At 45.4% G+C, this 26131-nt stretch overlaps 1 protein-coding gene across 5 annotated transcripts in view; it reads right to left on the bottom strand.

Moving 5' to 3' along the window:
* EGF (epidermal growth factor) overlaps window positions 1–26131 on the bottom strand; it is a 269170-nt gene that overhangs the window by 96297 nt on the left and 146742 nt on the right. For all 5 annotated transcript variants that reach the window (XM_073640773.1, XM_073640784.1, XM_073640793.1 and 2 more), the window contains 3 exons: window positions 11133–11252; window positions 10164–10289; window positions 5491–5627 (listed from right to left, as the gene is read on the bottom strand). In XM_073640773.1, coding sequence (XP_073496874.1) covers window positions 5491–5627; window positions 10164–10289; window positions 11133–11252 — 383 coding nt within the window. The remainder of the gene's footprint in view (window positions 1–5490; window positions 5628–10163; window positions 10290–11132; window positions 11253–26131) is intronic.

Here is a 26131-nt window from a genome sequence, read left to right as displayed (position 1 = left end):
GATCAATGACTGGATCAATGACTGGATCTGAGCGGGTGCAGTGAGATTATAATGTTTTCTGCTTTTACCAAAAACACATACTTATGACTCTGACATGATTTGGAGGGTAATTATCATATTTTTCGGACTATAAGATGCACTTTTTTCCTCCAAAATTTTGGAGGAAAGTGTGGGGTGCGTCTTATAGTTCAAATGTACAGTCCGGCTGTGGATGGTGAGTGATTGAGGAGGGAGCGGCAGCGGTGGAGGAGTGGGTCACAGGAAGCCTGCTGCAGCTAACATTGTGCCGCTGTTAAAAGAAAATGACTATGCACTGCTGCCCATGCCCATGGGCTGTGTGGAGCCCTGAATATTCATTCTCCTTAATAGCGCGCACAGTGTCAGCGGCAACCGCCGGCTCCTGCAACGGCTTGGCGATCACGTGTGCCAGCTATTAAAGAGCATGAATATTCATTCTCTTTATTAACGGGTACACGTGATCGACCAGCCGATGCAGGAAGCTGGCGGCTGCGGCTGACATTGTGCGCGCTATTAAGAAGAATGAATATTCACTACTCCACACGCCCATAGTCTGGGCGTGGGGAGCAGGGAATCTTCCAGCAGCTGACCCCAGTGCGTGAGGGCACATGGCAGTGATGTCATGTGCTGCTCACACGGTGAGATCAGTGCTGGCATCAGAACAGGATGCAATGCTGGAGCAGAGGGGAGGTGAGTAGAATTCTTTATATTTTTTCATGTGTGCAGTGTGATGGGGGGATGGGGGTGCCATGCATACCAGGATGGGGATGCCATGCAGACCAGGATGGGGTGCCATACATGCCAGTGATGGGGGTGCTATTTATGCCAGGATGGGGGTGGGGGTGCCATGCATATCAAGATGGTGGTGGGGGTGCCATGCATACCAGGATAGTGGTGGGCGTGTCATGCATACCAGGATGGATGGGGGTGGGGGTGCCATGCATACCAGGATGTGGGTGCCATGCATACCAGGATGGCAATGGGGTGCCGTGCATACCAGGATGGGGGTGCCATGCATACCAAGATGGGGGTGCCATGCATGCCAGGATGGGGGTGCCGTGCATACCAGGATAGGGATGGGGGTGCCATGCATACCAGGATGGGGGACCATGTATACCAAGATGGGGGGCCATGTATACCAGGATGGGAATAGGGGCCGCGGATAACAGGAAGGGGGGGCCATATATACCAGAATGGGGGCATATATATACCAGGATGGGGGATATTAGTACAGAATTGGGGGACATTATCCCTATAACAGTGTCAGCAGCAGACCCTCTCCCCATAACAGTGCATCATGACCACATTTTTTGCTTCAATTGTTTTTTCTATTTTCTTCCTTTAAAACCTAGGTGCGTCTTATGGTCTGGTGCGTCTTATAGTCCGAAAAATACGGTATATCCTTGAAAGGTAATTGTAACAGTTCCCTCTAAGTTGGTTGCTCTGGAAGGAAGGTGTTAAAGGGTAACCTTACTTTCAAGTAACCATTGAGAACAAACTGTCATGTGTGTACATGAGTAATAACACAATTTCTGGTCATTATATTACTTGTATCTTGCATTTTGACCAGTTTTAGTTTCTGTAGCCTCTATTTCTAATTTGCAATCTACTCTAAGCTGGTAGGAGGAGACTACCTGTTATGATCTGTTCCATAAGTAGCACATCACAGAAATGGATTCCTGCTGTTCTTTCCATCATTAAGAGAAAAATGTCAGGATTCCTCCTCTCAGTGGGGTGAGTGGCAGCTCAGCCACCCAATCTGCAGCAGGGGCATGCTGAGCTGTCAGTATCATAATAAACAGCTCAGCCATCCAATCTGAGGCTTGGGCATGCTGACCTGTCAGTGTGGTGAGTGAAAGTCCAGTCGCCCAATCAGGGCCAGGGCGTGCTAGGTTTTCTACAGGTGTCTCCTGTTCAGAATGATTCCTAGGCTATTTAGCTGGCTGTCTGCCTCTTAGTTCTGTTAGTTGTAGCTCTGCTCAGTTTGGTGTGTGTTTGCTCTGGGCTTTGAGTTCTAGTATTTTGATCTTTGTTGACTGACCTTAGATTTGCTTTTGACCATCCGTTTGCCTAGCCCCTTGGTCTTGATCTGCTATCTTCTTGGAATTCTGACCTCGGACTGTGACCTCACTTGGTCTTTGCCTCACGTCTCTGTTTATGATGTACCCTCTTGGCTTTTGACCTTGGACTCCCTGACTTTCCCATCTCACGGCGTGTCCGTAAGTAGTACAGTGGTGGCCAAAAGTATTGGCACCCCTGCAATTCTGTCAGATAATACTCAGTTTCTTCCTGAAAATGATTGCAATCACAAATTCTTTGGTATTATTCTCTTCATTTAATTTGTCTTCAATGAAAAAACACAAAAAGAATTGTCCTAAAGCCAAATTGGATATAATTCCACACCAAACCTAAAAAAGGGGGTGGACAAAAGTATTGGCACTGTTTGAAAAATCATGTGATGCTTCTCTAATTCGTGTAATTAACAGCACCTGTAACTTACCTGTGGCACCTAACAGGTGTTGGCAATAACTAAATCACACTTGCAGCCAGTTAACATGGATTAAAGTTGACTCAACCTCTGTCCTGCGTCCTTGTGTGTACCACATTGAGCATGGAGAAAAGAAAGAAGACCAAAGAACTGTCTGAGGACTTGAGAAACCAAATTGTGAGGAAGCATGAGCAATCTCAAGGCTACAAGTCCATCTCCAAAGACCTGAATGTTCCTGTGTCTTCCGTGCGCAGTGTCATCAAGAAGTTTAAAGCCCATGGCACTGTGGCTAAGCTCCCTAGATGTGGATGGAAAAGAAAAATTGACGAGAGATTTCAACGCAAGATTGTGCGAATGGTGGATAAAGAACCTCGACTAACATCCAAACAAGTTCAAGCTGCCCTGCAGTCCGAGGGTACAACAGTGTCAACCTGTAATATCCGTCGGAGACTGAATGAAAAGGGACTGTATGGTAGGATACCCAGGAAGACCCCACTTCTTACCCCGAGACATAAAAAAGCCAGGCTAGAGTTTGCCAAAACATACCTGAGAAAGCCTAAAACGTTTTGGAAGAATGTTCTCTGGTCAGATGAGACAAAAGTAGAGCTTTTTGGGAAAAAGCATCAACAGAGTGAACAGGAAAAAAAAAGAGGCATTCAAAGAAAAGAACACGGTCCCTACAGTCAAACATGGCGGAGGTTCCCTGATGTTTTGGGGTTGCTTTGCTGCCTCTGGCACTGGACTGCTTGACCATGTGCATGGCATTATGAAGTCTGAAGACTACCAACACATTTTGCAGCATAATGTAGGGCCCAGTGTGAGAAAGCTGGGTCTCCCTCAGAGGTCATGGGTCTTCCAGTAGGTCAATGACCCAAAACACACTTCCAAAAGCACTATAAAATGGTTTTAGAGAAAGCACTGGAGACTTCTAAGGTGGCCAGCAATGAGTCCAGACCTGAATCCCATAGAACACCTGTGGAGAGATCTCAAAATGGCAGTTTGGAGAAGGCACCCTTCAAATATCAGGAACCTGGAGCAGTTTGCCAAAGAAGAATGATCTACAATTCCAGCAGAGCATTGTAAGAAACTCATTGATGGTTACCGGAAGCGGTTGTTCGCAGTTATTTGGCTAAAGGTTGTGCAACCAAGTATTAGGCTGAGGGTGCCAATACTTTTGTCTGGCCCATTTTTGGAGTTTTGTGTGAAATGATCAATGATTTGATTTTTGCTTCATTCTCTTTTGTGTTTTTTCCTTGCAAGCAAATTAAATGAAGATAATAATACCAAAGAATTTGTGATTGCAATGATTTTCAGGAAGAAACTGAGTATTATCTGACAGAATTGCAGGGGTGCCAATACTTTTGGCCACCACTGTAACTAGCGTCACAAAAAGCAGCAGAAGCATGGACAAAATTATACAGCGGTACTGAGCTGTCTGGATGTGACTCCAGCACTGCTCGTCCTCTGCACTCCCATCTATCTAGAGTATAATGTGCTGATTCACATGACACCACAGTAAGCTGGCAATCAGTCTTGTCTGAGCAAGATGGAATTGAGCTATTTCTTCATAGTGGATGACAAGTTCAGGAGGCAGGAGAGGAAGATTTCTCCACTAAGATATATTACAAAGTATAGATTCCATTTAAATCAACCAATGGAAAAGAGCCTACAGATCTACTTGTCTGGAGAGTTAAGAACTGTTACTCACCTGTCCTGACTGAAATGCAAGTACTTGCTTTTTTCTTCTGTAGCTGGCTGTTTCTGTGCTAGTCCATGCCAGGTTAGTTACTGTGGTAACCTGGCAACATGTCTGACATCATCACCCAAGGCCCTTTAAAGGGAATCTGTCATCCCTGGCACTTATCTGACCTCTAATATGGGCATACAGGTGATAGAAATGTAAATCTATACATACCTGTATGCCTCATATTAGAGGTCTTGCTGTATATACATATGGTTCCTAACTATGACGATGCAGGGAGGAAGTGGGGAGAGCACCTTAGTGTTGCACACGCCGGAGGTCACTGGAGTCACAGTGACTTCCCAGCGCCTGCGCACAAGATCCCTCCTGTACAATGAGCATAGAAGGGGGGAAGAAGTGCAGGCGCGGGATTTGCGCGTGGCACAGGGCACTGTGACATGTAGGGGAGGGGGGAAACATTATAATTAATACAGGAGGTGGGATTTCTTGCGGGCCCTGGGCCTGCAAGCATCAGAGACCTGAAAGAATAAAAAGCAATTTCACAGCAACCAGATCTCTAATATGAGGCATATACGTAGGTATAGATTTACATTTCTATCACCTGTATGCCCATATTAGTAGGTCAGATAAGTGCCAGGGGGTGAAGGATTCCCTTTAAGGCAGGCTCAAGAATCCTTGTACTGTCTGAGTATTCAGGAAGTATAGCTTTCTGTGACCACATGTATTACAGGAGTTTGTCTCATCATTCACTTTACTCAGCTGTCTAATTATCTTTCTAGCAAACTCCTGCCTGCTATTGAACAATTTGCAAATACTTATTGGTTAATCATGTGAATCCGGATACTATTGCACTGTCAACTCTATTGCTGCTGGAACCTCTGACCAAACTCATCTGAGAAAATACTAGTGCTGCTCTCGCCAATGTCTTTGGAAGTAAGGTATCTCATTAATACTTGTTTATACTATTCCTGTGTTTAACCATATCTCTGAAAATAAGCAACCAAGTTGCCTACTCATCACTGCTATCCTGTGATTAACCATTTCCCATTTGTAGAGACAAAAATCACTGCGGCAATTGGGTACACAATGAAAAACAGCCTAACTGCAGGGAGCCAGCTGACAATCAGAGATGTTGTCGGGCAGAACAGGCAGGTAGTTGCGGCTGTTAGCAACTACTTGCCTGTTCGTTTTTAGGAGCATAGAAAAAAAAAATAAAATAGTCCTGCACAACCCCTTTAATCTGTTATTAGAAAAGTAATATCTTATAATGAAAATGTCCTACCCTATTATCCAAAGGATCATAATCCAGTGCCAAGACTCTTCCAATCTGTGAGGTCAAAATACTTTCATACTGTGTCCCATCGAAGTTTATCCTGCAAATGTCATGCACATTCGCAAACAATAGGAATGGCCGAGGACCTGTACTTGAGGCATAAAAACATTTTCACAGTAGAATATTATACAAATGAACACAAAAATATAACTTTTAAGTGTTTTTGCGCAGCTGCATTCAGAGACATAACTGTTTTACTTTTCTATTGTCACAGTCGTAAAAGGGTGAGTTGAAAAAAAAAAAAGAAAAAGTTGTGTTCTTAAATTTGGAGTACATGTAACTTACTGATCAACTTTATAATAATTTATTTATTTATAATAATTAATAATTCTTTCTGAGGTTGGATGAAAATAAAATTAGTGATTTTGCAAATGGAATAGCATTTAAAATTTTGTACCGTTTACTATGCAGCATACATGTTACTTTTTTATTATGTGTCTATGTAATTTTGGAAATACCATGTATAATTTTTATTTCTTACTAGCTTTGCAGAAAAATAGGACATTTCTTAAAAAAAAAATGTTTTTTTTCAATTTTAATTTCCCATTGATGTAGCCATTGTGAACTTGTTTTTTAATGAGTCATATTTTTAACATAACTACTCTGTATTGCATTTAAATTATTGATTAACTTTTTTAATATTAAAGGGGGAAGCAATTAAACAATTGAATCAGACGATTTTTTTATACTAAGGGTATGTTCACACCAGCTTCTAAAAATCTATATGTCATCTGTACTGCATCCGTTTTTAAACTTGAGCAGTTATTAAAATTTACAAGACCAAATACAGTTTCCTATGTTAGAGAATTGCAATGTGTTTGTAAAAATCTGATGCAATACTGTTGATCCGTATGGGATATGATTTTTTTTTTCACACTCATAGACTTGAATAGGCGAGTTGCATCTGAAATATGGAAGAGACTGGTGCATGCTGTGATTTTTTTCAGGCAGACATTCGTCCATATTAAATAAATATGATCATATGAACAACCAGGGGCGGAACTACCGCCCGTGCAGCCCGTTCATTGAACGGGGGCCCCGAGGGAGAGGGGGCCCCTCCAGCCTCCAGCAGGGCCGCCATCAGGGCATGACTGTCCTGACTCCAGTATGGGGCCCGGCCGGTAGGGGCCCCCTCGGAGCCCCGTTGGGGACCCCCCTCTTGTGCGTCTCTCTCCTCATGGGGCCCCCGGCCGTATGCTAAGCGCCGGGTCCGGGACATCTCAGCGCTGCGCTGCTGCGGCAGCGCCTTCATGATTCCCCTGACTTCCGGTCATGTGACGGCGCCGTCACATGGCCGGAAATCAGGAGAACCTGGTGTCAGCGATTTGGACGAGCGCCTGGATTCTGCAGGGATCGCATGGGGGTAAGTATAACAAGTTTTATTTTTTTTTAAATACAATTAACTAGGAGTGGGGGGAATCAGAGATGCACATGTGGGGGGAGATGAGAGATGCACATGTGGGGGGGGATGAGAGATGCACATGTGGGGGGGGGGAGATGAGAGATGCACATGTGGGGGGGGAGATGAGAGATGCACATGTGGGGGGGAGATGAGAGATGCACATGTGGGGGGGGAGATGAGAGATGCACATGTGGGGGGGGATGAGAGATGCACATGGGGGGAGATGAGAGATGCACATGTGAGGGGGAAGATGAGAGATGCACATGTGGGGGGGAAGATGAGAGATGCACATGTGGGGGGGAGATGAGAGATGCACATGTGGGGGGGGGATGAGAGATGCACATGTGGGGGGGGAGATGAGAGATGCACATGTGGGGGGGAGATGAGAGATGCACATGTGGGGGGGGAGATGAGAGATGCACATGTGGGGGGGGAGGTGAGAGATGCACATGTGGGGGGGAGATGAGAGATGCACATGTACATCTGTATTCAGCTGCGTAATGTAGAAGTTGGAGAATGTGCTCTAGATAACTGTGTTATTTTATGCAGACGAGTCCTGGCTGGAAGACGTGATGGCGGTCTGTGCTGGATGAAGGAGAAAAGCGTAGCTGAAGGACTTCACCTAGAGACGTCACCAGTGAGTCAGTATATTACATGTACACTTACACTATATACTATGTACTGGGCTCCTGTGTATAATGTCACTGGTGATCACTGTATTACCTGTACACTATATACAGAGCTCCTGTGTATAATGTCACTGGTGATCACTGTATTACCTGTACACTGACACTATATACAGAGCTCCTGTGTATAATGTCACTGGTGATCACTAGATTACCTGGACACTTACATTATACATACCATGTATAGAGCTCCCGTGTATAATGACACTTATGGTAATATTAGTAATGTGGTGGTAATATTAGTAATGTGGTGGTAATATGTGGTCTGGTCATGGTGTGGCAGTTTTTCTCCCTTCTGTGTGGTATTATTCGGTCACTATGTTGTGGTAATATGTGGTCTGGTCATGATGTGGCGGTATTCCCTGTATGTGGTATTATTGATCATTTAAAAAAAAAATGTATATGACACATTCCCTTAAAGAAAACTAAATAAAAATATATCTAAAAAGAGTATTGGATATTTTAAGAACATTTTAATAGGTTAGTGTAGGGCCCGGCCAGAAGAGTACCTTATCGTGGTGGCGGCTTTAAAAATCTTTTGGCCAAAACAAAAGCTGCTGGCTATGTATGAGGCGCCATCACATGGCCGAACGTCAGGAGAACCTGGTGGCAGCGACGTGGACGAGCGCCAGGATTCTGCAGGGATCGCATGGGGGTAAGAATAACAAGTTTTTTTTTTTTTAAATACAATTAATTAACTAGGAGTGGGGGGAATCAGAGATGCAAGGGGGGGATGAGAGATGCACAGGGGGATGAGAGATGCACATGGGGGGGATGAGAGATGCACATGGGGGGGATGAGAGATGCAGATGGGGGGGGATGAGAGATGCACATGGGGGGGATGAGAGATGCACATGGGGGGTGATGAGAGATGCACATGGGGGGGATGAGAGATGCACATGGGGGGTGAGAGATGCACATGGGGGGGTGAGAGCTGCACATGGGGGGATGAGAGATGCACATGGGGGGATGAGAGATGCACATGGGGGGATGAGAGATGCACATGGGGGCATGAGAGATGCACGGGGGGGGCATGAGAGATGCACGGGGGGGCATGAGAGATGCACGGGGGGGATGAGAGCTGCACATGGGGGGGTGAGAGATGCACATGGGGGGGTTATGTTTACATAACTTTGTTGCCTTATGAAGGGAGGGGGGGGCCCCAAAAATTTCTTGCACAGGGGCCCACTACAGTCTGTGTCCGCCCCTGTGAACAACGATCTGAAATAACATTACGTGGACAGCACTCAGACCAAACATATGTGAACATAGTCTTACTGTTTTATATAGGTCATGGAAATTGCAATAAAAATATATGTGTGTATTTTTATCAAGAGATAACCATTTAATTACCTCAACACAACACAACTAATTTCTACAAATACTACACTAAATGCTACTCTTAATGACTACTGCAGTCTCAGAGTAATTCAACTCCGTCATGACAAGTGTGTTTAATAATTAGTAGTGCACCTTTGGCTGTTATAACCTGCTGCAAAAATGATACATAGCCAGACACTAGCTTTCTTGAAGAATCTTAGCCCTCTCCTCATGGGCAATGGCATCCAATTAACTAATATTCTAGGGGTTTGTGAGCTTCAAATCCCACCAAAGATTTTCTATGGGGCTCAAGTAAGGCACTCCATAGTCAACTAGCATTTCTTCAGAATCCAAGTCTTGGAGGACATTGAGGTATGCTTGGGATCATTGTCGTGTTGGAAGTTCCAGTGACATTCAAGCTTCAGCTTCCTCACAAGATGCATTATAGTTTCTTCTAGAATTTCTTGATACTTAGTTGAGTCCATCTTACTCCACAGGAAGCAAGGCAGCCATAGAGCATCATCGAGTCACCACCAAGATTCACTTTAGGAAAGGTGTTTTCTTCAGCAAATGCTTCATTCTTTCTGCTTCAAACATACCGCTGATCCATTAGCCTGAAAAGTTTCCAGTTTGGTTTCATCGCTCCACAGAACAGAAACCCAAAAAGTCTATAGCTTATTTATATGATTTTCAGAAAATTAGAGACTTTTCTTGTAGTTTTTAGTAAGTAGCGGTGTATATATTGGAAACATTCAGAGTTTCATATGTATTTATCTGTGTAAACTAAAACCTCAGCTTCTGCTGCCACCACATCTTGCTGCAGGTCTTTAACAGTTTTCAGGAATCTAGTGGCAGCCAGGGATAGCTTCTTCTTTCTCCAACGTCCAGGTAGTGTACCAGTGCTCTTTCCTGCCTTTGCTATAATTTGGCATCCTTCTTGGTTTATGGAAGGCAATGATCTCATCTCCTAATGTTTTGGACGACTCTTGTGATAAACTAAGAATAATAGTGAACTGGAGGCCATGCCCCATGAGCAATAGGCTAAGATTCCTCAGGAAAACAGATAGAAGCTGATGTCTGGCTATGCATCAAATTTACAGCAGGTCATAACAGCCAAAGAGTGCTCTACTAAGTACTAAAGACACTTGTCACAAAGGAGTGGAATCATATAGAGTTTTAATGTTTTTATATCAAATCTCTTAAGTTTTACCGACCTGAAGCAAGACAACTTTTCTTATCTTTCTGTAAAATATAACCTGGAAAACAGTCACATTCCCAGCTGTCATCTCTGGATCTCCGGCATACCTGGCTACATCCTCCATTTTCTGGAGATGAACAACCTGAAGAAAAAAAGAACATTTTTCTATTGGAGCCTCAAATTCTACCTCTGAGAAATCGTAAATCTACCTTAAAGATGCCATTGTGTTTGGAACAATTTCATTATTTAATGTGATATGCTTACAAAGTAATAATTCACTCCACTACCAGCTTCTGTTGAGAGTTTACCACATAATCCCACGTTTTGGTCATGTTGGAAGCAGGATCTTTGAGCCTCCTGAACTATATTACCATGTGGCACTGCCCATTGGCCCAGCTATTCAGTCCATGCCAGCTGTATCATTTACCATGGAAATAAAATGTAGAGCCTTGCAGAATAAAGGTAGGACACTACAGAATAAAATTTAAAGCCGTCTGGGAGGAAAGAAATATTTTAATGTTTGTGTGATATTTGCCCACCTGCACACAGGAGAGCCTTTGTTGATAATAATTCTAGCAGTTAATCTCTATAATACAGCAAACTATGCTACATGTAATTTTGATATGCATCACAAAATGGTAAAGGTGCACAGCTGGCATCTACTTGATAGAAAGGGCAGCACATAAATACATGCCAACTGTCCAATTTTTCAGAAACTACCTCACCAAATTTGCAGTGTTGCGGGCTGAAAAGAGATTCAACTCCACTCATCTGCAACAGTGTTAATAAAGTAGGTCTAACTCATTTATGGTTCTACCAGGAGATTATGTGGCCTATGTACCTTTGTGCCTCCATCACATGCCTTATCATGCAAGTATTCTCAACTAGAAGGATTAGGCCCATAACAATACTTTAAGTTCCACATTTTCTAAAATCTGTCCCTTATGCTTCATATCTACTATGTATCATTCCCTTTATACTATACCTCTGCATGTTTTTCCATCACTTGCAAGAACGGAGCCTTCAGGACAGAAACAAACAGGTCCTGTAGTGGTCTGTATGCAGCCATGACTGCAGATGTTGTCCTCCAAGCACGGTGTCTCATCTAAGATTTAAACAGAGATCTGATGATTGACTTGTTGTAAAAAATGGTTGTAAATGTTTTTGTACTAAAAATTTCAGTCACAATAAAAAAAAAAAAATTAAAAACACAGATTATTATACCTGCGTCTTAACTCACATGTCTACATGGTTGCAGCTATGTGTTACGTGCACACCACTAGGTTTAGATAGGGGCGAGACAGGTTTCATGAATTCTTGGAATTCTGGGGGAACAGTTACTCAGGGCGACCATAAACTATAGCTCTCACAGGCACCAGGTGGTATTGACTCCCAGACACAGACACACTTGACAGAGTCCTTATGAACAGTTTAACAGTGGAATTTAATGTGGAGCATGGCCAGTACAACTCAAGTCTTTTAAAGCAACAGGCTTCATAACAGTACAGTTTCTTCATAAAGGCACAGTAGTGCACAGTAGTGCATAGTATTTCATATAGCAAGGTGAGATGGAGGAGGGGGGAGGGTTTGCTGAGGGAGATGATCCCTGTAACACAATTCCTTCCAGTCCTTATCTTCCTGCCCAATCATAGACTTTCTCAACTAGCAGTACAGGGTATCTGACCTTTTCCCAGCTTCACTCTTTACTGGAGTCTTGTTCCACTATGGTTCACTTGAAATTCTGTGAGATAAAGATCACACACCACTCATCTCTTTTGCTGCTGCCAGAACAGTAAACATGTTCCCCACAATCCCGCTGGGGCTCTGCTAACCACTCCCTGTCTCCTGTCTCTGTGTTAACCCCTCTAGTTGCTGTATGCTTCTGAAGTAAACCACTTCCTGTCTCCTGTGATTGTGTCAACTCTTCTAGTTGCTGGATGCTTTTGAAGCAACAGCACTCAGCACTACTTCTACCTGTCACACTCTTCCCTCCTTTTTTGAATGTCGTCCTCGACATTCGCCTTAATTGGTCAATCTGACTAATTCTGAGACAGTGGTAAGTTGTTTACATTATACACAAATTGGCATTGTCAAATTGGCATCAACATTAATAATAACCTATTCTTACGACCTTTTGCTTGTAGGACTCCTGTAAGAAATAAACAATTAAAACAATCAGCAATTTTTCAGCTGGAGCTTTTCGTATGTCTTCAACCAGCTCTCTGTCTCACTAGGCCTTAACAGTTCTTTGTTTCTACAAAGTCTTTTAAGGAAAATCAAAGCATGAAAACAGGTCTTTCCACCAGGCAACATCTTTCATACTGCCTCTCGGTGGTGAATATCACTCAAGTGGGCTTACCTGGTCTATAGGCAGAGATACCTGTTTCCAATCGACAGTCCTTGGCACTTGACTCTGTTCACCAAGTGTCTCATATGTCAGCATCATGGGCCTCTTCACTTCTCAAGTCGACATCCTCCTGGTGGGTTGTTCGTCAGATACCACGGGTTCTTCTGTTACAGGAGTTTCTTCCACCACACTCATTTCTCGTACTTCCTCACATGCTCTTGGAACTGCCTCTGTAAGTTTCTGTACTTCTCCTGAATTGTCTGTTTCCACATGATCTGGTAATTCCGCTCCTCCTGAGTGTCGATCGGTCTCTTCAGTGGCTGGTTTTCGATCATCAGATCTGAATTGGACTTCATCTGTACTCCTTGGTACAAACTCTGGAGCCTCGGGATTTAGTTCACTCTCCTGAGGATGGTACATCCCTCTCCTTGCCGGTCTGAGAAATATAACAATGTGCTCTTCTTCACTTGAACTCTCAAGGTCACTATCCACTTCCGGAGCTTCAGTCTGTGGTAGTCCCTTAGTTGATCTCGGTCGATGTCGATCTCCTTCTGGGAAGTCTTGTTATGGTGGGAGATAATCACAGGGTAGTAGTAAATTCCGATGGATAATTCTGGTTTTCTTGTCCCCCGTTTCCAATCGGATTTCATACACTGGACTGTCATTGGCTTTCCTCCTTACGACCACATACACCTTGTCTTCCCAGTATGAACAAAATTTTCCTGGACCACCTTTTTCACGTACGTTCTTGACTAGCACCCGACTTCCCGGTGTCAATTCCGCTCCATAACATTTTCGATCATAGTACTCCTTACTCTTGCTCTGCCCTTGCGTAACCACTTTGGAAGCTATGTTGTATGCCTCGGTCATCCGTTCTTTCTATTTCCAAACATATTCCAGATACATTTTGCAACTCTCTGACACCGGAGTATCGAACATGATGTCGATTGACAGTCTTGGCAATCCTCCATACAATAAGAGGAAAGTTGAGTAACCTGTTGCCTCTCTCTTTGTACAGTTATAGGCATGTACCACTTTTGACAGAGAACTCTTCCAGTCTTTCTTCTCGTCAGCTGTTAAAGTGCGCAACATCGACAATAATGTCTGGTTAAAACGTTCCACTTGTCCATTACCTTCTGGGTGATAGGCTGTTGTGTGGGATCTCTGAATTCTACAGTACTTTCCTAACTTGGCAAAGAGCTGGTTTTCAAATTCTCTTCCTTGGTCATGGTGTAACCTCGTAGGGAACCCAAACTTCAAAGCAAAATCATTGAAGATCTTCTCTGCTGCTCTTCGACCAGATTTATTGGTGGTGGCATATGCTTGAGCAAATCGAGTAAAATGGTCCATCACTACCAATATGTATTCATAACTGCCCTTGCATGTCTCAAGATGTAGAAAGTCTATTGAGAACATCTCAAACGGGTACGCATTTTGGATGTTGCCCATAGGTGCCCGGGTTGATGTGTTGGGACATTTATCTTTTAGACACCCACACTCCCTGGTCACGTACCTCTCAATATCTCTCTGAATGTACGGCCAGAAGAAACGTTCACAGATCAGGTTTGTTGTCCTTTCCACTCCCAGGTGTCCCATGTTTTCATGAAGTTCTTTGAAGACCAACCTATGGAATACTCTGGGTAGTACCAACTGCTGTTTTTTTCCTCCTTTACGATACATGATACCGTCTTCACTGAGGTAGAGCTTCGTCCATTCTTTAACTAAAACAGATACTGCTGGTGACTCAATATCTCTCTCCCGTTTACTTGGAAACCACATAAGGTAGCATTCTGCCAATTATCTGATTTTCCCGTTGTGCTCTGTGGATTGTTCCCTTTGGAAGTAGTTCAATGGACAGGGTGTGATCTTGTTCTTTCGCTCTTACAGTGGTTTCCACCGTCAAAGGATACCACAATGGTGTGTCTTCCTCTTGATGAGCTTGTACTGCTTGGGTAGTGGTCTCAATGGCTTCCAGACTGACTTCCTCTGAGCATTCTTGCATGAACTCCTCAGGCTCTAGTGGCATTCTCGACAATCCGTAAGCATCCGCATTGCATTTTCCTGGCCTGTACTTGATACTGATATTGAAGTAAGCTAGTTCAGCTACCCATCTCTGACCCGTCGCATTCACTTTGGCTGTAGAGAGAACATAGACCAAGGGGTTGTTGTCAGTGTAAACCTCAAACTCTTTGCTGTAATAGAGATAGTCTCTAAATCGTTCACAGATAGCTCATTTCAATGCCAGGAACTCCAATTTTCTGGTATGTAGATGGTAATTCTTCTCGGTGTCTGTCAATGTTCTGGAACCGTAACTGATGACTCTCAATTTCCCATCTTGATGCTGATACAGGGCAGCTCCCAGTCCAACTTGAGAAGCATCACAATGAAGAAAAAATGGTAAGTTGAAATCAGGATATCCCAATATGGGTGGTTTTACCAGGTAATCCACTAGTTCTTCCAATACCTCCTCGTGGTCTGATGTCCAGAGAATGGGCTGCTGGGACGAAGCGGCGCTGGTTATTTTAAGTCCGATCCTGCCCGCATTCTTCTTTTTCCCCATGGATGTTGTTGACTCTGTCATCCCCCCCAAGAGGAGGTATAGTGGAGCGGCAATTCTGGAGAAGTTCCAAACATGAGTACGATAGTAGGAGAGGAATCCTAAGATCTGCCTCAACTCCCCGACAGTAGAGGGCAGCTTGTCTTTTAAGGCCAGTACCGAAGCGATTTCTGCTGGGTCCATGGGTCCATGGTATATCCTTCTCCGGACACAATTTTCCCTAGGAATCGGACTTGCCTTTTGAATAGTTCACACTTTTTTGGGTTCAACTTAACTCTGTGTTCTTGATACCACTGGAGTATGGTCCTCACGTGTTCAACATGCTCTCAGAAGGTTTTTCTGTGTACCACATTGTCATCCAAGTACGGCTGGCAGATATCGTCCCTCAATCCTTCTAAACATGTCTCCATACTCCATACTCCTCTGGAATTCTGCTGGAGCTGAACTGAGCCCAAACGGTATGGGGATCCAATCATATAATCCCCACAGTGTGATGAATGCTGTCAAGGGTCTACTGGACTCTTCAACAAACCCTTGGTGGTATGACTTACCCTGATCGAGGACAGAGACAGGTACTTCCTGATAGGCTATACAGCCTATCTTGGATCTTTGGTATCTGGTGTCGATCAGGTACTGACTTTCGGTTTAGTTCCCAGTAATCACAGCAGATTCTCAATGTACTGTCCTTCTTCCTAACACAGAAACACAGACAATAGAAGAGGAATAAGACAACTTCAAATTTTGGACCCAACCTCTGTTGATGAGGCCTTGTAAATACTCTTTCACTTCACGGTGTAATGGTTTTGGCACAGACATGTAACTTCTGGTTACTGGGGTCGTGCCTTTCAAATTGATTTTCAAATGCAACGACGGGATACAGCCTATATCAGAGTCATCTTTGGAGAATGCATGACGCTCTTCTCTCAGCATCTGTTTTGCTACCGCAAGATATTCAACACACAAGTGTTCCAGGGGTACTGGGGATCCCAGGACCCCAAGGTGGTTGGTGCAATTGCCTCCCCAGGGCAACTCGTGTTCCTTGGTGGGAGACTGAATTCACAGTAGACCACTGGGCTGGCCTCACACTGGCTGGATATACCGCTTTAACGGTTTCGATGTGACCTAACACAGTCTTTGGATCCAGTCTAATTTTGTGTTTTGTGGTATCCATCACCGATACGGTCACTCGGGCAAAACCACCAGTAGGAATCATAAGCACAGTCTCACCTTGAACTAGGCCTTGCCGAAGTTCTGAGGAGTCTTTTGGCACGAACAGTCTCTTCTGGACTTTTCTTCCCGGTTCTACCCGGACTCCACACCTCAACCCCACCATTTGATTTGCAGGGATGATGGTTGGGCGCAGGCCTACCTTGACTTCTTTTAGGTCCATTGTATTCTGTGTTTTCTTTACTCTATGAATCACATTTTCCACCACGGCGTTGAGTATGGCGAGCGATGTGGCGATTGCATCCACCACCAGCATCCCTGACTTGTGTTTTGTGATGACCTCACTGATTACATTATAACCCAGGATAGGATCCTCTGCCACATTCTGATCACTGATCACAAGAAAAGGTACCAAAAGCTCAATGGCGTTGCTCTTCTTTGTGGCCCTGAGTCGGAAAGTCACTTCCACCTAGCCTATGAAAGAAATTTTGGTCTGGTTGACGAATTTGCCGTGGAGTTCCACTGGTCCTAAGAGTTCCTTTAGCGACCGAAGGCAGGTATGTGGCAGGTAGTGCCTTCTCCATTCTTCATTTAAAAGGCTTGCTTGGGCTCCTGTGTCCCACAGTGCTTTTACCAGGAGTCCATCTAGCACCTTTCACCGATTAGGCTGATAAAGCTATCTTTACTGACCGAGGAATGCTCCTCCCAGGAGTACAACGTTTGACCTCCACACTGGGCATTAAGTAACTGATGCCCATGTCTCTCTTGCAGCTGTTGTAGACGGAAACACACTTGGGGATAGTGCTGATGTAGCCATTTTACCTCATGCGCCCCTCTGGGGATTGGTGGGATTTAGATTTGCTTCTGGGGTCTCCTCCGTGTCACAGTTACCAGTCGCCCCTCACTGGCAACCTCCTGTCTAGTAACCCAAATGACCGTGACCATTGACATTCCTTGGCATAATGTCCTTCCTCACTACATCTTAAATAGTGGACACATACCGCATCTAGCACCTTTCACCGATTAGGCTGATAAAGCTATCTTTACTGACCGAGTAATGCTCCTCCCAGGAGTACAATGTTTGACCTCCACACTGGGCATTAAGTAACTGATGCCCCTGTCTCTCTTGCAGCTGTTGTAGACGGGAACACACTTGGGGATAGTGCTGATGTAGCCGTTTTACCTCATGCGCCCCTCTGGGTGTTGGTGGGATTTAAATTTGCTTCTGAGTCCTCCTCCGTGTCACGGTTACCGGTCGCCCCTCACTGGCAATCTCCTGCCTAATAACCCAAATGACCGTGACCATTGGCATTCCTTGGCATAATGTCCTTCCTCACTACATCTTAAATAGTGGAAACATACTGCACTCTGATTTGATGAACGGCATGCCTCACAAGCTGGGTATCTTCTGTTTTGGAACCCACTCCTGGGTCTAAGAGATACAGATTATGGCCTGGAACAAATCAACTTTTTCACCTCCATCAACTCAGCTCGCAATTCTCCTATTACTTCTTCCCAGTCAGCGGTGGCTGTCTTCCCTTTTGTCTGTGGTTTAAGGTTCACTCTCAGCAGGGGTACTGGAGGGTCTTCATGATGATCTTCGGACTGGCAACCGGAGGTCTCCAAATCCAGCTGACTCATTTTGATGGTTTTAGGAGCAGAGCTCTTCTTTAACTTCTGTTCGCTCTCTGACTCCAAACTAGCTGCCTCATTCATTTTTTCAATTAGGACTTCGTCAAGAATGCCAGGATCTTCTAGGTACTGTTTCAGCTGTAACTTAATATCTTTGCTGATTAAGCCCATTCCCAACTATCTCAAGAACTTCTTCTGGACTAACCCAGCATCAAACATCTCCTCCGCCCCTACATCTCTGGCTGCAAACAACAGTCTATCCTTAAGTTCAATTGCTCTGAACAAGAAACTTTGGGGTGATTCATTATTGCTCTGTGAGATGTTAATGAGTCGGTGGAACAATTCTGAAGTACTCTCTTCTTTATAGTGCCCTTTTAAAATCATCTTCAGCGGTGGTAGGGTCAATTGACTTTTCATCTCTAGCATACTGCAGAGGTTCAGTCCTGGGCTGATAGCTTTCACCACCCCTTCAATGATCTCATCTGGCTGGTAGCCTTTCTGTAATCCTGCATAGATCTGGTGCAACAAGTTCATATAAGACAGTTTCTCTTTCTGCTCACACTCTCCAATCTGTCCCAGGATCTTGAACTCTTTCCTTATATTGATTTGTGGTGTTGGAGAGGACTATCTTCCTAATTTATCTAACCCGAGCAGGTTAAAATTCTGTCAGAGTCTGTCACACGTTCAGAGGGTTTGGTAGATTTCTGCAGGGCTGTTGTTAAGGCTTTGAATTGTTCTTTCAATTCCTGTAGTTCTGTCTACGGAAGGAGATTCCCGCTCTTGGTAATTGGCGCTGCCCGTCCATCTTCCAACTTCAACCCGGTTAGAAACTATGTAAGCTCCTGGAGGAACGTCCCCATGACGTCTTCAGCTTCTTTCTCCACCAGCTCATCCATCTGTGTATTAATGGCGGCTAAAAGTTGTCTGCGGGTGCGTGCTTTAGAGATCTGTTCTTCTGACATCTTTATATGTTCTGCTACTGCTGTCAATTCTTCACAGGTTAACTGAAGAAGCAGCTCACTGATTCTGTCCATTTGTATTTTCTCATCCATTGCTGCTAGTGAGGTTTTTTTTAGGGCTGGTCCCCTTTAACTGTTGTAGCAGAGTTGAGTTCAGGTGCTGTGTTTTCCAGTCACTTTTCCTCTTCTCCGTCTACACGCCAATTTCCGCGCAGAATTACAATGTTATGTGCACACCACTAGGATTAGATAGGGGCGAGACAGGTTTCATGAATTCTTGGAATCCTGGTGGAAGCGTTACTCAGGGCGACCATAAACTGCAGCTCTCTCAGGCACCAGGGGGTATTGACTCCCAGACACAGACACACTTGACAGAGTCCTTATGAACAGTTTAACAGTGGAATTTAATGTGGAGCATGGCCATTACAATTCAAGTCTTTTAAAGCAACAGGCTTCATAACAGTACAGTTTCTTCATAAAGGCACAGTAGTACAGAGTATTCCTTATAGCACGGTGAGATGGAGGGGGAGGAGGGGGTTTGCTGAGGGAGATGATCCCTGTAACACAATTCCTTCCAGTCCTTATCTTCCTGCCCGATGATAGACTTTCTCAACTAGCAGTATAGGGTATCTGACCTTTTCCCAGCTTCACTCTTTACTGGAATCCTGTTCCACTATGGTTCACTTCAATTTCTGTGAGATAAATATCACACACCATCACTACTGCTGCCAGAACAGCAAACATGTTCCCCCTGGGGCTCTGCTAACAACTCCCTGTCTCCTGTGACTGTGTTAACCCCTCTAGTTGCTGGATGCTTCTGAAGCAAAGCACTTCCAGTCTCCTGTGATTGTGTCAACTCTTCTAGTTGCTGGACGCTTTTGAAGCAACAGCACTCAGCACTACTTCTACCTGTCACATATGGAAACATTGCCAATGTCTGAGAGAGAACAAAATGTGGATTGGGATGATAGCAGAACAGGTCATTATAGAAAGCAAATCCAGTGATCATAGTCTGCTAAATATTCTCTGTTAATAACAGCGCTATAGTCATGAGGGTTGCCGCAGTCGCAGTTGTGACCAAGCCCTGTAGCCTTCTCCACTATGGAGTAATTGTTCTCACAAGATGTCAGCTTCCGGCTTAAATACATTATGAGGTGCTCCTCCCCGTTTACCTCTTGTGATAGCACAGCCCGCAGTCCGACATCTGATGCATCCGTGTGGACCCCAAACTCCTTTGAGAAATCCAGTGCCACCAGCACTGGCTGTTTACACAGAGCCTGGAAAGCCATCTCAGCTTCTGGAGACCACTTAGCCATAGCCGACTTTGTCCCTTTAAGGAGGTCTGTCAAAGGGGAGGCTATCAAGGCGAAGTTAGGAATGAACCAGAGGTAGTAGCCCACGATGCCCAGGAAGGCTCTGACCTCTTTTTTTTTAAAGAAGTTGTGGCCAACTCTGGATCGCTTCAATTTTATTTATTTGGGGCTTTATCATGCCTCTGCCTACTACATAGCCCAAATATCTGGCTTCCCCCATGCCCATGGTACATTTCTTCAGGTTGATGGAAAACCCCGCTTTCCGTAGAGCATTGAATATCGCCTGGACTTTGCTCAGATGGCTTCCCCAATCCTGGCTGTAGATCACGATATCATCCAGGTAAGCCGCTGCAGACTTCTTGTAGGGAGCTAGGATCCGGTCCATGGTTCTCTGGAAGGTAGCTGGAGCTCCTTGCAACCCAAACAGCATCCTGGTGTATTGGAAACACCCATCAGGCTGTCTTCTCCTTGGCCTCTTGGGACATAGGAATTTGCAAATAACCCTTTTGTAAGGTCAAGGGTGGTAATGTACCTGGCCAGCCCTAGCCTTTCAATTAGTTCATCTGCCCTTGGCATTGGGTACGCATCCAACTTAGAGACCTCATTTAGTTTTCTATAGTCATTACAGAACCGCCATTCTCCATCTGGGTTCGGCACCAAGACTATGGGACCTCAGTAGATCCTAGAACAGGTCCTTGTTCCGTTGCAGCAACTCATGGCATGGTTGCTTCTGGGCACGTGACAGCGATTCTGCCACCTTAATGTCTCCCACGTCGGTTTCCACGGGCTCCCTATCTCGCCATGGCTTTATCAGGTTGACATGGTATACCTGGCAGGGCTTCCTTCTCCCAGGTTTGTGGACCCTATAGTTGATCTTGCCAACCTTTTCAACCACTTCATAGGGGCCCTGCCACTTGGCCAGGAATTTTCTCTCCATCATAGGTACCAGCACCAGTACCCGATCCCCAGGGTTGAAGTGTCTCACCCTCGCCTACCTGTTATACACCCTCGACTGCGCCTCTTGTGCTTTGAGAGGGTGTTTTTTCTCAATGGGCATCACCTCTGCAATCCTCTCTTGCATCTGAGCCACATGTTCTATTAGACTCTTGTAGGGTGTAGATTCCGCCTCCCAGGCCTCCTTTGCCACATCCAGGAGTCCATGAGGTGTCAGCCATACAATAGCTCAAAAGGGGAGAATCCAGTAGAGGCCTGTGGGACTTCTGTGATGGAAAATAGAAGGTATGGCAGTAGACAGTCCCAGTCCCAGCAGTCTTTCTCTACGACCTTCTTCAACATGGCCTTCAAGGTTTTATTAAACCTCTCCACCTGAGTTATGTGATCTGCAGGGTCTTGCACAACTCCCTCATTGGCTTTGACATAAACGGAGTCCTTTGGTCTGTTAGGATCTCTTTAGGTAATCCCGTCCTGGAAAAGATATGGACCAACTCCCAGGCTATACACTTCGAAGAGGAGGAGCTTCAGAGTGGTATGGCCTCCGGATACCATGTAGCATAGTCCAGTACCACCAGGATATACTCATGTCCCCTGGCGGACTTGACCAGGGGTCCCACTAAATCCATGGCGATGCGATCGAACGGGACCTCAATGATAGGCAGAGGCACTAAAGGGCTACGGAAGTGAGTTAGCGGGGAGGTCAGTTGACAGGTGGGACAGGACCTACAATAATTCACTATCTCTCGGTGACACCTGGGCCAGCAGAACTTCTGAAGGATCCTTTCTTGTGTTTTTTCTACCCCCAGATGACCACCTAAGACATGTGCATGGGCCATATCTAACACCTTGCGTCTGTACGGCCCTGGCACTAGTAACTGCTCGAGAACCTCCCCTCTGAGCTTGATGACCCAATATAACAGCTCCCCATTTATGGCAAAGTGCGGACATTAGGTGTCAGCCCCCGGCTCTTGAGCAACACCATTAAGAACAGTCACATTATCAAATGCCCCTTTTAGGGTTAAGTCCCTGAGCTAGGCAGTTCCAATGTTTCCTCCGGACACCTCCTGTTTTGGGGATGCTGCCTCATCCTCATCCCCAACCAGAACACAAAAAGGAAACCCGTCAGCGGCGGGCTGTGATGAAGTTTCTTCAGGAGTGACCTGGTTGTTGTCCGGACAACCCGGCTTCGTCCATTTGTCGCACAAGTCCCAAAACAAGGCAAAGTCCCACCCTATTACAACAGGGTGCAACAGGACCTTGACTACGCCCACCTCATGGGACTCGGCGCCACATTTTGTGTCTATGAACACTTGGGCCACAGGGTAGTCCTTAGCGTCCCCATGGATACAACGGACACCGACCTTTTCGCCCGGAATCAGCCGATGAGGAATTGTGTCCCTCACAAGGGTTACCAAACTCCCCGGGTCTAACAGAGCAGTCACTTGCACACCATTCACTGACACGAGGCATGCCTGCGGTCCCTCACCTGGTTGAGGGACAGCACTGAAGGCAGGATATGCAAAATATGAGCAACGCCGTCCTGCGCTGCAGTCCATGGGCTCAGTTGTCAAGGGGCAACGGACGGCTATATGACCTTGGGGGTGACATCTCCAACATACTATATTATGGGGCGAGATCTTTGGCAGCAATTCAGACCCCTCCTGGGCTCTTGGATGCCCCCCAGATGTTGCTCTAGCTCCCCTCTTTTGGGTGTCCGCCCCTTTTTGGAACCCCAGTATGGAGACGCTATGACCCCTTGTTTCCCCTAGGAACTCTCAACCGCCTGGTACCTTTCCACCAACCCCACCAAGTCATCGGCATTACGGGGATCTCCCTTGGTAACCCAGGATTTCACCGACCACGGAAAGGAGTCTATGAACCTGTCCATGACAACTTTCTCAACCATTTGTGCTGGGGAGGAAGACTCAGGTTGCACGTACGTTTGGACCAGGTGTACGAGGTCGAACATTTGGGACCGGGGAGGTTTGTCATTGCAATAGGCCCAGTGGTGCACCCGTTGTGCTCTGATAGTCAGTCACTCCCAAGTGCGCCAAAATCTCAGTTTTAAATTTGGCGTACTCCTTTTCGTCCTGCAAGGCCAGGTCATAATAGGCCTTCTGCAGCTCCCCTGTTAAATATGGCGCCAGCACCTCCGTCCACTGCTCCAGAGGCAATTTCTCCCATTCTGCCACCCTCTCAAATACAGTCAGGAATGCCTCGAAGTCATCACCCGGGGTCATCTTTTGCAATGCTCTCCTTACCGTCTTTCTCACGTGAGAGTCATCACCTGGAGTAGGGGGTGGGGCGGTTGCCCTGCCACGGATCACCTCTGCCAGGAGCTCCATCTGCTGCTTATGCTGTAATTGCTGCATCTGCTGCTGCTGTTGCCACTGCTGCTGCTTGTCAATGCTGATGCTGCTGTGCCTGCTACTGCTGTTGCCCCAGCTGCTGCTGCTGGAGGTTAGCCTGCACCAGTTGCTTAATCAGCTCCTCCATGCAGTCGGACGTCCCTTGCTGGCTGGCGGCCTTCATCCAGATCATAAACGGTTTTCTGTAGCAGTCACACTGCCCCTTGGGATTCGTGTCCGTGCTTCTAGTACCAATTGTAGGGTTTGGTGCTCACTCATCCGCGTTAGAGGTAGACACAGGATACTGTTTCTTTAAAAACGACCAAGGCAGGTTTATTATGCCTGCATAAACCGCACTTTTAAAAGACAACCTTGCTTGGCACAGTGTAACAAAACAGAAAATAAACTGTCCATACAATATGGCGGGTTCGCCCGCTCACGGTCAGTATCCTTTAGCACAAACACTCTGGAGGTCACCACATCTCCAGCCACAGACACTGAATGAGACACTCTGTCTCCATTTTATACCCATGCCCTGGGTTGGGGATATGTGAGCAGCCAATCCCAGCTGTCTCTTATGACTGCTCGTAAAAAACGGCCCTGATATGCCCAATTAACCCTCTAAGCACTATGTCTGCTGGAGCATGTTTTCCCGGTTTTACATCACTGAAGCTACCAACCTCAGCGATATATATCTCTCCTCAAGGACATGTCCGGCAGCCATCTTACAGGGCTCATACCCATATGTGAGAAAAAAAACTTTCCGATATCTGTACCGAAAAAATGGAAGAGTGCCATGCGAGTGTCATGCGATTTTCATGTGAGTGCTATGAGATTTTCTCATCTAGCATCCGTATGACATCCGTATGCAATCCGATTGCAATGCAATTTTAACATGGGCTTTTACATAGGGAAATAGTCTAGGTCATTTACACATACTTTTCTATAGAAATATTCTTCACTACATATATAAATATGTATATATATATATATCTATATATATATATACAGATTGATATATACATGCACAAATTCATATATATATACATAGATATAAATATGTGAGTGAGATATATAGTCTGTGTTTTGCATGTATTGCTTACTGTACATGTAATTTATTGATTAATTAAAGAATTTAAAAAAAAATGGCGTGGGGTCCCCTGTAATTTTATTCACTAGCAGAAGTTAAGCAGACAGCTGGGGCAGATGTTTTTAGCCTGGGAAGGGGGTAATACCCATGGAGCTTCCCAGGCTGCTACCCTAGCTGTATACTTAGCCTTTACTGGCTATTAAAATGGGGGACCCCAAAAAAATTGACGTGGGGTCCCCCTATTTTAGCAGCCAACAAAGGCTAGGCAGACAGCTGCGGACTGATATTAATAGCCTAGGAAAGGGCCATGAATATTGACCCCCTCACAGACTACAAACACCAGCCCTCAGCCGACCCAGAAATGGCACATCCATAAGATCTAGATGGCAGGCTGCATAGTAGCTTGATGCGGCTATCCAGCCTGCCATCCTGCAGAGACACTGAGGAGCGCATGCTTGCGCTCCTCAGTGACTTGCAGTGACGGCATCAAGTTGAGCGGAGTTGATGTCATATGATCTCAGTTCACCTCACTGACGTCAGTGCGAGCATGGGAAAGTTCTCACGTTCGCGGTGCCAGCAAATTACATCAGCGGATGGGTGGTGAGACTTTTCCCACGCTCCCGCTGATGTTAATGAGGTAAACTGAGTGCATATGACATGAACACCGCTCAACTTGATGCCGTCACTGCGAGTCACTGAGGAGTGCAAGCATGCGCTCCTCAGTGTCTCTGTGGGATAGCAGGCTGGATGGTTGCATCAAGCTACTATGCAGCCTGCCATCTAGATGTAGCAGAGCTGGACCCGTCGCGGGACACATGGATTATGCTCTTCACGTCAGAAAGGTGAGGATGAGGTTGGTTTATTATTTTATTTTTATTACAGGTGACATGGGATTCAGAGGAATGTGCATAATGGTAAGTAGGGTTTAATTTAGAACTATTAAAGGAGTCTGTGTGGTTATTTCAAATAAAATGTTTTATTCTGGGTATGGGTGTTTTTTTTTAACATTTCACTTTCACTATGGGGTTAGTAATGGGGGCGTCTTATAGACGCCTCTCCATTACTAACCTGGGCTTGATGCCAGCTGGCATTATAAACTGACATCAACCCCAGCCCTATAACACCACTTACAAGCACCACAGGGCAATGGGCAGAGCAGAGGCTAAGTGCCAGAAATGGCGCATCTTATGGATGCGCCATTTCTGAGGCGGATGAAGGCTGGTGTTTGTAGTCTGGGAGGGAGCCAATATTCATGGCCCCTTCCTAGGCTATTAATATCAGTTCCTTGCTGTCTGCCTAGCCATTGCTGGCTGTTAAAATAAGGGGACCCCACGTCAATTTTTTTGGGGGGTTCCCCATTTTAATAGCCAGTAAAGGCTAAGTATACAGCTGGGGGCTGATATTAATAGCCTGGGAAGCTCCATGGGTGTTACCCCCTTCCCAGGCTAGAAACATCTGCTCCAGCTGTCTGCTTAACCTCTGCTAGTGAATAAAATTACGGGGGACCCCACGTCATTTTATTTTTAAATTCTTTAATTTTACAATAAATTACATGTATTGTACAGTAACCAACACAGTCACTGTACTAATTACATATGTCACTGACATCTTTCTATC

The sequence above is a fragment of the Phyllobates terribilis genome, unplaced genomic scaffold (assembly GCF_046119375.1).
Source record: "Phyllobates terribilis strain yellow unplaced genomic scaffold, ASM4611937v1 Scaffold_1__5_contigs__length_1240528914, whole genome shotgun sequence".
Taxonomy (NCBI): Eukaryota; Metazoa; Chordata; class Amphibia; order Anura; family Dendrobatidae; genus Phyllobates; species Phyllobates terribilis.
Note: the sequence above shows the minus strand (reverse complement) of the source record. Positions and strands in the feature narration are given on the sequence as shown.